This window comes from Myotis brandtii, unplaced genomic scaffold, assembly GCF_000412655.1.
Source record: "Myotis brandtii unplaced genomic scaffold, ASM41265v1 scaffold61, whole genome shotgun sequence".
Lineage (NCBI taxonomy): Eukaryota > Metazoa > Chordata > Mammalia > Chiroptera > Vespertilionidae > Myotis > Myotis brandtii.
Genome location: NW_005370318.1, coordinates 3,082,132 through 3,093,660, shown reverse-complemented (window position 1 = coordinate 3,093,660; position 11,529 = coordinate 3,082,132). Strand labels below are relative to the sequence as shown.

Below are 11,529 nucleotides of genomic sequence, written 5' to 3'. Positions count from 1 at the left end.
ATGTCCTGACAGAATTCTAAAGTCTACTTGTCTCAAAGCTTTGTTGGTTTGGCTCTTACTAGTTGAAAGACTTTAGGAATTTGGGGTTCACTATTTTGTTAAGCTTCTTTAGGTTCTTGAATTGACTGTGATATGAACTTGGCAGTATCCAGGTTGCTATTTCTGTTTTATCATTAGCTCAAATTTATGCCGGATTTTCTGAATAAGTTCTTTCTCTTTTCTGTGGCTCTTCATTAAAAAATAGTAATGCGAATGGAAAATATTTTGTGGTGCACCTAAAAATGTGAAAGATAACACTCGGGAACATTGTGCATAATTTTGCATTCTTTTGTTGTTGTTTTTAAAATATATTTTATTGATTTTTTTACAGAGAGGAAGGGAGAGGGATAGAGAGTTAGAAACATCGATGAGAGAGAAACATCCATCAGCTGCCTCCTGTACACCCCCTACTGGGGATGTGCCCGCAACCAAGGTACATGCCCTTGACCGGAATCGAACCTGGGACCCTTGAGTCCGCAGACCGACGCTCTATCCACTGAGCCAAACCGGTTAGGGCTGTTGTTTTTTGTTTAGAATTTTTCTTGGTGGGTGAGGGGGAACTTTTCAGGGTCCTCTCCTCATTAAAAAAAAAAATTGCTGTGACTGAGTGCTGGGGAGCTTTGTGAGAGCTTACACAGGACAGAGAAGCTTGACTAGAGTAAGCTCAGGTGGGAGGGCAGTAGATTAGATTTAACTGCTCTTTGGACAGGTGAATTTGAAGTGCTTGCCATGGCAATCAGATGCACTTGCTCAGGGGCATTTCATATTGCTTCTGACCTTGCTCAAATGGCGAGAGTGATACTGGGAAACCTTTTTAAATATATATATATTTTTTTTATTGATCTCAGAGGGAGGGAGGGAGAAACATCAATGATGAGAGAGAATCATTAATCGCCTGCCTCCTGCACGCCCGCTGCTGGGGATTGAGCCCGTAACCTGGGCATGTGCCCTTGACTGGAATCGAACCTGGGACTCTTCAGTACACAGGCCGCCGCTCTATACACTGAGCCAAACCAGCTAGGGCCTGGGAACCCTTTTATAAAGTATTTGGTAGGAAAGAAAAGACGACTGCAGTGTGCCCCAGAAGATTGATTTTTGCAAATGTTAATTATGTCGTTGAAAAGTAGATATTCTTTCAAACATTTTGTAATATTGTCTTTTTTAGACTTAAGAGGTAGACTTTAGAGGTTGGATGGGTATAAATCCTCCTGCTTGTTAGGAACAGTTTGGGAGAAGTGGCCAAGGGGATTTCCCTTTAGATTAAATGCCCTTAAATGGATTCTTCCTGGCTTTGAGAAACTCTTCATTGCACGGCTTTATCTTTCATTTTGATTCATGACTGACCATTCTTACATCAAACATTTTTTTCTTCTTTGAAGTAGGAGAGAGATTCCTGCCCCCCCCCCCCTTCTTTAAAATGTGCTCTAGAAAGACAGAAACTAGGAATAGAACACCGCTGAATTGATCTTATACTAAAAGCTGGAGGAATATACAGTTTTAAGAAAAGTGAATACTTTGTATCTTTTAATGCAACTTCCCTTTAGAGATTTTGTTTCCTCTATCTGAGATTCTCAGGCTCTTCCTAATTGTTTAAATAATTGGTAATTAATTTTTCAGATTCATGCTTCTTAAACAAAAAAGTTATCCTACAAAAATTCACTAGCTCAGCTCCCACTTAATTAGTATCAAAGAAATATATCTGTGACAGTGAACATTGGTAGTTTGTCCTAAGATTTGTTGTGGGTCTAAGTCAACACTGCCTAACTTGGTACTTAAGTTCTTGGAATACAAAGATGGATAAGGTTTGCCCTTGGGGGGCTTATGGTCTTCTGGGGATGGGGAAAGTCTAGACACATGAATATAATTTTACTATAGGCATGGTAAAGCGCCATTATAGATGTGTAAATGGTAAACAGACATCCTTGTTCCTGCTTATTGTCCAGGCATAATTACGAATAGTTCCTCCTTTCCCTCTCCAGTGCTCTGCTTTGGAAGATGAATTATATGTGTGTGGAACTATTGGGACACTGAAAAGACAGTTACCTCTGCCTGGCAGAGGTCAGAGAAGGCTTCCAGGACGAAGGTGCTTCCCAAACTGCATCTTGGAGAGAGAGGGAAGGAGGGAGGATGAGAGAATTTGCAGGGTGGAGAGTGTGGGAATTGGGTGGAGCTACACTTAGTTATTGGGACAACGTTGATGGAGTATGTTTGGCAATCAGGTAGAGAGACAGGTAGAGACCAGATTATGAGGGCCTTGTATGCCAGGCCAGTGACCACCTACTTTGTGCCAGGCACTGTAGGCACTTATGTCATCTCTAACCTGTAAAACAACTGAGAGAAAGACACCGGTATCCTTCCTTCATAATTGAGGGAACAGGCTCAGATTGGGTAGGTGACTGCCCAAGTTTAGAAGTCTAGAATTTGACTTCTGTTCTGTCATTCTGGTTGGCCAGTGGATTCTCAGGAAGCTAGGTTGCTGTTGAAGATTTTAAAGCCAGGAAGTGATTGTTGGGTTGTCAGGCTATAGCAGGTAAGTTCTGTGAGGGTAGAGATTTGGTCTTGTTTACTAATGAATTCTGATAATTGTTCTGGTACAAAGTATTCATGTATTTATTGAATGAAGAATGGCAGCAGAGTAAGAATGGATTTGAGGAAAGCAGGGCTGGTTGCAGGGATATTAGCAAAGGGGTGGTTGTGTTTGGTTTAGAATGAAACTGGCTGTGGGAATTGGGGGACAGGTGAGAGTGAAGGATGACCGCCAGGTTTCTGAATTAGGTAATTAGGCTGCCAACCAAAGTGGGGAATACTGGAAGAAGGAGAGATGAATTAGACCATCAAGGGGGGATGCCTAGTACAGAACTAAATATTTGAGTCTGAAGTTTGGGGAGAAATCTGGGCTAAAGGATTTGGGAGTTATCAGAGTTTAGGTAATAGTTGTAACTATGAGAGATGATAATGTTACCAAAGGAGAATGTAAAAATTGAAAAGAAAGAAGCTAAGAATGGGATAATGGTAAATAGAGGTTTATCTGAGCACCTACTTCTCTAAAACTTGACTTCCTTTTGTGCTAAGGGCTCGTGTTCTAATAGTGGGAACCTTCAGCAGCAGTCCTGTCAGGCTTCTTGCTTCATGTTTTATTTGTGACAGAGCAGTACTTAGTTGTTACCATTGTGAATGACTGCAACATGTTAGTATGGTTTGGAGTAACCTCAGCACCTGCTCAGGTAGAGACAGTACAAAGATATTGATAGCCTGTCTTTTTCTCCCTGAGAAAGACAACATTTCTAAAACAATTCAACCTCCTAAAGTCAAAGAGCTGCAGTTGCTTATGAGAAACTACTGCCATGACTTCTAGGTGATGCTAACATAAATGGGACATTCTGGTTCATTGTTTTGCTTGCACCAACCATGTAGAACCATAGCATCATGTTGCCAAATGGCAAAATCTGCTGTGGCAATTAACACCAGAATTTCACAACTCACTGGTAAAAATCATTTAAAATCAATAAAGAAATGAAAAAAAATTAAAAAATCATTTAAAAATATGGGTACTAATCAAACTTCCTTGGGAAAGAAAATCTGAATGCATGTCTGTCTTATAAATTAGTGTGTGGCACTACCTATTCTGTGGTTTAGTCATATTAGCATTATCAAGTTAAGCACTAACCAACGTTGCTAAGGCCCTACATATGATAACATCTATGCTAAGAAGATGTGTTTTAGAATTGAAATTAGAATGTTTCGCCTTGGTTTCTGAAGTAATTTTAACTGTGGAAATACCTAAATTGTCAGCAGTGATACCTCATGGCAGAACTGTCGCCCATGATATAGACTGGTAATGGAAATAGTATACTGAATTCAGAGCATTTGTATTTCTTCAGGTACTAGAAAACTACTCAGATGCTCCGATGACACCAAAACAGATTCTGCAGGTCATAGAAGCAGAAGGACTAAAGGAAATGAGGTTTGTATTGCTTTTGTTGCTTACATGAGGGTTTCATAGGGCATATGTCTGTTATATAGTGATATAGTGATAAGTCCACATGTGTGTGTGCGTATGTATATATATACATACACATATATGTATATATGTGTGTATATACACACGCACACACACACTCTCACTCGTGCCTGGTGGTAATGTGGAACTATCTCAGGTTGTATGTCCTCCCAAGTGTAGGTGGGAGTGTGAATATCTATTTGTTTTTATCAGAGGTCCAGTGGCTTTCCTCATCCTTGTTTTCCCTTAAATCTTGACAGTGGAGCTTGTTTTTTGTGTAAGGAGTCTGCACATTTTTTCTTGTACTCTATTTTTTAAGTTTCAATAATAGAGAAGGGGTGGACTCTGGTGGGGCTGTATTGAGTCTAAAAGTACCCTTTTCTCTATACTGTATCTCTGAAGTACTTTGTTTTAGGATCAAAGAAGGGTGGTTTCATCACCATAAACCCAAGGGCCTTTTTTTCCCTCCTGATTCTAACCATTTATGATATGAATATAGTAAATTGGGGGTGACCTTGCTTTTGTTATCCTATGACCTTGATTTTGTTATCCTATGATGTAGTTTTCTTGGAGAAGCAACAAGTTAGAAACACAAAAGGAATTGCAGGCATGAAAACCAATGACTGTTTTCTTTTAAATGAAAGAGGAGAGTTCAACAGTCTCTTCTTGGGACTCAGAATAAACAGCATATGTTTTTGCTGGTTAAGCTTTAGCTTCTTGGAATTGACCTTTTAGGGTTAAAAGATACTCACTTTCCAGTTACCAGTTCAAACATTCTCAAGTTGACATTTTGTGGGGAGGGAAGATCAGTATTATCTAGATCACATTCATTTATGCATTGTGTAGTGTTATAATTGTGCTTTATTTTTGTTTTTATGGGCTATTTCCCTTCATGCTGTCGTCTGCATTGCTGTTGGACCACTATGCCTATAGAAGGTAAATTAGTCCCTTTGGGACAGATGGGATTAAGAACCTTAACTTGTTTCTGCTTCTTGCTCTTTTTTTTTTTTTTTAATGTACTTTTTATTGATTTCAGGTAGGAAGGGAGAGAGAGATAGAAACATCAATGATGAGAGGGAATCATTGATTGGCTGCCTCCTGCATGCCCCCTACTGGGGATCGAGCCTGAAACCTGAGAATGTGCCCTTAACCGGAATCGAACCTGGGACCCTTCAGTCCGCAGGCTGACACTCTATCCACTGACCCAAACCAGCTAGGGCTGCTTCTTGCTCTTATAGGAATTCTGAAGCAGTCATGGTGGCTGTGATGAGTGAGCAGCTCTGTAATTTGTAGACAGAGGCATAATGTGTAGGAGTCACGTTCACAAAAAGATTCTGCCAACATGCCGTTCCTCCTTGTAGCAGAGATGTTAGCACACCCACTTGAAAAACCAGATTCTGCTCAAGGTTTCTTTTAGAGATTGGTTCTTGGTGAAAATTTTTTTAGTATCCAGTGTGTTCCAAAGCAGAATAAGTAATAGGGTTTTTTTTTTAATGCCTTTTTTAAACTCAAATTATTTTTAACACTCTGCTAGTGCTAGTTCTAAAAAAATGCTAAGAGGCTTTACTTACTATATTTATATATTAAGGGGAGAGGAAAGAGAAGGTGCACAAGTGAACCCTACCACTAAGCACATGCTAGTGCCAAATTCAGTTAACATTAATAATGGGCAGTTTTTAGTATTTTTGATATTTTCTATTTTAAGACCCAGTAAGTAGCCTTTCATTCACTGAATTGTCATTGTTTTGCAGTCTACTGTTGTAGCAGGGACAATGAAATAACTTAATTTGTAATCTTTTTTAATTTTAATTTAATTTTTTAGATATATATTTTTATTGATTTCAGAGAGGAAGGGAGAGGGAGAGAGAGAGACAGAAATGTCCATGATGAGAGCTAATCATTGATTGGCTACCTTGTGCACACCCCACATCAGGGATCAAGCTCCCAACCCTGGCATGTGCCCTGACTGAAATTGAACCTCGACCTCCTGGTTCATAGGTCGATGCTTAACCACTGAGCCACACTGGACGGGTTCTGCCATTTTGTTTTTAGTTTAATGTTTGAGCACTCTTGGGTACAAATCCATTTGACTTAACTTTTAAAAAAAAATATTTTGTTGATTTTTTACAGAGAGGAAGGGAGAGGGATAGAGAGTTAGAAACATCGATGAGAGAGAAACATCGGTCAGCTGCCTCCTGCACCCCCCCCCCCACTGGGGATATGCCCGAAACCAAGGTACATGCCCTTGACCAGAATCGAACCTGGAACCCTTCAGTCTGCAGGCCGACGCTCTATCCCAGGGGTGGGCAAACTTTTTGACTCGAGGGCCACAATGGGTTCTTAAACTGGACCGGAGGGCCGGAACAAAAGCATGGATGGAGTGTTTGTGTGAACTAATATAAATTCAAAGTAAACATCATTACATAAAAGGGTACGGTCTTTTTTTTTTTTTAGTTTTATTCATTTCAAATGGGCCGGATCCGGCCCGCAGGCCGTAGTTTGCCCACGGCTGCTCTATCCACTGAGCCAAACCAGGGCCATTTGACTTACTTTTGTTTGTATTTCAAATTTCAGTGATTGCTCCAGGATTGATGTAGAATAAAACCCATCCTTCCCTCTTCCCAAAAGAGAAAAAGCAAATGAAATACTGTTTGTTTGTGTGCTTATTAGAAAATGTTTAACTAGGGGGCAGAAAAGGTGTGCTTGTTTTCTTGGGATGGCACCATTCATTATGTCGTCTTTGTTTTTTATAATGTTATGTGGCGGTTTCTGCGTATGATATAGAGGCTAGAAAACTCGGTTTTGTTTTTAATTAATATTAAATTTTAATTTAAATATTGGGTAACGTGTTTTTTTCAAACTTCTGAATTCTCTGGGTATGATTTATGCGAATTCCATCTGTTACTCTTTTGCTACTTTCAAACTGGAATTGTGATGGGATCTTTTTTTCTATATTTCTTGCTCCGCTTCTTAATTTAAGGAGCTAGAAAGTCTTAGATCTTTGAGTAAGTAGGCATATGAACTTGTGTGACCCTCACCCATCCTTGTATGTTTTTACAGTGGGACATCCCCTCTCGCATGTCTCAATGCCATGCTACATTCCAATTCAAGAGGAGGAGAGGGGCTATTTTATAAACTGCCTGGGCGAATCAGCCTTTTCACACTCAAGGTAAGTAATATAAACCTTGTTTTAATGTAGTGATCCTTAAGCTTTTAGTGTGCATAAGAATCACCTGGTAGGTCTGGAATGAGGCCCATGAATTGCATTTCTAATAAGCAAGCAGGTGGTGTTGATGCTGTTAGTCCTAAATGGCAATTGACTGAGAGGTATTCTAGTGTGAACAGGGAATTAGGAAATATTTAGTCATATAAACTGTTGTGTATATATTCAGCTTTTCCTTGTCTATGTCTTTGTAGATTGTGTGCAATAGAGGGATAAGTGTGTATGTGGAGGTAATTGCAGATGTTCCTTAATTAGGATTTTGTTTGTAATATTATGAAGGATAAATTACTGGGTAGCTAAAGTAAGACCTACACTATGGAAAATAACAAATGTGAACATACTTGTGGAAATTCAAAAACTTATTAGCATTTATTAAGTGACACTAATTACAAAGGAAGAGAACTTAAATCAGGTAGAATTCATAATAAAGCGTTAATAATTCATAATAAAGCTGAAATGACAAGGTAATTATTTTTCTACCATTTGTGATATATATATATATGGCTATCATTTAGGCCAGGAGATGGCAAGCTTTTTCTGTAGAGGACCAGATAATAAATATTTTAAGTTTTGAGGATCAGACTGTATTTGTCAACTATTCAGCTCTGCCATTGTAGCAGGAAAGCAACCATAGACAATGCACAAATGAATGGGCCTGGCTGTGTTCCAATAAAACTTTATTTAGAAAACCCAGCAACAGACCAGATTTGGCTCAGGGCTGTCGTTTCCAGACTCCTAATGTAGACTTAAGATAACCTATTGACAGTGAGGAAACTGAAAATTTGTTGCTGACCCTTATACTCTTCCATAATGTAGTTTAAGTTGCAGTAGTCCTTATTCAAACGTTTCCCTGTTTTGTTTACTTGTAGACTTGTTTTCTTTAATTCAAGATTAAAAACTTGAGCAACTATCAACTATATAACCTGCAGTCATAAAACTTGATCTTTGTGTATATATCAAGTGTATCTTATGTTCAGATGTCTGTGCTGTTTTCTGTATTATTATTTCTAATATTTCGAACTTATTTTGGTTGAGGCAGCATAATGTAATGTTAGGAACTGAGCTTTAGGAGAGACAGCTCTGAGTTCAAAACCTAGCTTTGTAACCTGAGATGATTTTAATGTCTCTTTATGGTGGTATATACATTCCTGTCACAGAATCAGTTCTTAATAAATGGTAGCTTTTATGGTATTTCTTTAGGTTCCTCATCCTTAATTGCTGATTAATGGCAGTTTTCTATTTTATATATGATGCAGTTTTGTGTAATTATGTGTAATTATAATGATCTATATTATACATATGCTTCTTAATGACATATTTGTATTTTAAGAGGGAGAAGAAAAATACCTTTTTCTATGAACACTGTGAAGGGTAGGAACTGAGTTTTGTTTTTCTAATAAGTTTTTATTGATTGCCGAGACAGGGAGGGAGAGGGAGAGAGAGATAGAAGCATCAATGATGAGAATCATTGATTGGTTGGCTCCTGCATGCCCCCTACTGGGGACGGAGCCCAAAACCCAGGCCTTTGCCCTAATTGGGAATCAGTTCACCTCATGGTTCATAGGTCGACAATCAACCACTGAGCAACACCAGCTGGGCAGAAACTGAGTTTTATTTATCTTTGTAATTTGGCTTTGGGCAGAATTCTTGGCATGGTCCATGCTTTAGAAATATTTGAACTGAATTAAATTTTTCATTTTAATTTCAATATATCTGAATAAATGTTATTGTATGAATCTGCTGTAAATTTGGGGCCTTCTGTTAGTCTGCAGTGTTCTGTTTGAGATGAGTTGATTGAAGATGTGCTCAGCATGTCCTCTCATCTGCCTTTGGCTTTGTTGCTTGATCTTCATAGTGTCTTGCTTGTTGGCGTTGTACATCACCACTCTGATGTTCTTTGTGCTCTCTTAGGGGTAATGGTTTGCTTGTCTGGTTTCCCCAGTGAGACTGTAAACTCCTTGAGGGCAGAGACTAGTTCTTACTTATTTCAGTATCCACTAGAATACGATGCAGAGTAGCTATCAAATGTATATATAATGAATGAATTAGTACATAATGGCTATATTCTGATACTTTATTATCCTTTTGTTTTGATGTTTGATGATAAATACTCACAATTTTGATGAAACTATCCCTACATCTGCCTTTGGCATCTAGCTCCTATCTCAGCTAAAATGAAAGGTATTTACTGCTATGGCTTTGGTAGAATTTTTGTTTGATTATCTGTTTGTGTCTTAATTTTGACCTGTTATAAAAGCAATATATGCAAATGTAACAGAAAGTGAAAGTAAACCATGAATTCTGCTACCTGTAAACTAAATAATAATTTATAATAATAGTATTTGAAAAAAATTGGATCATACTTTTCTTATAGCTTTGCTGTTTGCTTTATTCTATTAATATATTTGCATGATGGTACATATAGCCATACCTTATTCTTATTAAAAACTGTTGTAGGATTCTAGATTCTAGGTTATGAATGTGTGTTAAACACTAGTCTCTTGTTAAATGCCTCATTATCACAGCGCTATCTTCCAGAAGCTGTGTAGGCATTTACTTTGTTATTCAGGAGCGAATAAGAAAGGGTACCAAAAATCTGAACCAGCTAATTACCATCCTGGTCATTGAGAACCCAGGTCTGCCCAATAAACACTCAAGTTCAAGGTAGTGTTTACTTTAAACACAATATTTATCCCCCATTAAAAAAAAATATTTCTTTATTGATTTCAGAGAGGAAGGGAGAGGGAGAGAGTGATAGAAACATAAATGATGTGAGAGAATCATTGATCGGCTGCCTCCTGCACACCCTGCAACTAGGGATCGAGCCAGCAACCCAGGCATGTGCCCTTGACCAGAATTGAACCAGGAACCCTTCAGTCTGCAGGCCAGTGTTCTAGCCACTGAGCCAAACCGGCTAGGGCCCCCATTTTTTTTTATTTAAAAAGAATATCAAACAAAAATTGAAGGAGTACTAACTACAGTGAACACCCCCAATCATCCAGCTTTCTTTTTTTTTTCCAGCTGTCTAATTGTTATAAGTTTGCCACATTTGCTTTATCTCTCTCTACATTTTTTTTTTTTAATCAGAACCATTTGGAAGTGTTAACTAGTACTGGTATTTCACTTCTAAATATTTTAGAATGTATGTTGTAAGAGCAAAGACATTATCCTACATGACCACAACATCAGTATTACATTCAGGAAACATATATAATGTATAGTATATAGTCTGTATTCAGATTTTCTCTAGTTCTAAAAATATTCTTTATAGCTTATTTTTTAACTCCAGCATTGTCTAAGAGTATTTTTGAACAGTCCAGGTCAGTTGTCTTATGGAATTAAATACATTTTTAAAGGACTAATGAAAGTGTAGAAATCTTGGTTATTTCCAGACTCCTTTATGTTAGTACTGCTAGATCAAGTCTACTGTAGAATGCAGCCCAGAGCCATTCAGCCATGAAGGATGGAAGTGATGGAATGTTTTTGTGTAGTGGTCTACTTAGGGTCAGATTCTTGCCTGTAATGAGGAACAGGAAGACACAGATTATTTAATACACATTCCTCATTTTTCCTTTTGAATGTGGTAGTGACACCTCTGAAATCCTGTGGCTTTTTTTTTGGCCTAAGTTTTTTCTCATGTGTTAAGGAAAAAGGCATATTCAGAATGGCTTAGTAGTTCCCCCTCCCCCAACACCCTCCTCCCCCTTTGTAAATCTCTTCTAGTGGATCATCAAGGTCAGTATTATATTTATCTGTGTGTTTTTGCTACTTAGTTGAAAATAGAAGTTTTTTCAGTTCTGGGTACATTTGTGTAGCCTTGTCCATGATTACCAAAGGTTTTCTGATAAGCTGGAGTCTTTTGGGGTATGCTAGGGTTCTTTCTCTGATAAAGTTTTTCTGGGTAATGTGACAGTACATTTGACACATACTTTAAAAAAATTTTTTTTAAAAATTTTTTATTGAGTTCGTTAGGGCAACATTGGTTAATAAAATTATATAGGTTTCAAGTATACAATTCTATAATCCACCATCTGTATATTGTATTATCTTCACCCTAAGTAAGTCTCCTTCTATTACTATTTATTCCCTCTTTACCCTCTTCTACCTCCCCCCACCTCCCTTTCCCTTTGGTAATCACCATACTGTCGTCTGTCTACAAGTTTTTTTTTTTTGTTTTTTAAACCCTCCCCTGGGGATACAGTGAGGGCCCAGTTTTTTATGACCACCTGACGTTTGTAGGCAAATTAGCTATAATTTCGTGCTGAAG

At 38.1% G+C, this 11,529-nt stretch overlaps 1 protein-coding gene across 2 annotated transcripts in view; it reads left to right on the top strand.

Moving 5' to 3' along the window:
* The first annotated feature begins 3,882 nt into the window (after positions 1 to 3,882).
* ASXL1 (additional sex combs like transcriptional regulator 1) overlaps positions 3,883 to 11,529 on the top strand; it is a 54,904-nt gene continuing 47,257 nt past the window's right edge. Inside the window, exons 1-3 of one of the 2 annotated variants that reach the window (XM_014550680.1) lie at positions 3,883 to 4,003; positions 4,919 to 4,975; positions 7,100 to 7,208. In XM_014550680.1, the coding sequence (XP_014406166.1) occupies positions 3,948 to 4,003; positions 4,919 to 4,975; positions 7,100 to 7,208 (222 nt within the window). In that variant the 5' untranslated portion in view covers positions 3,883 to 3,947. The remainder of the gene's footprint in view (positions 4,004 to 4,918; positions 4,976 to 7,099; positions 7,209 to 11,529) is intronic. The other variant, XM_014550681.1, reaches the window with a different exon arrangement.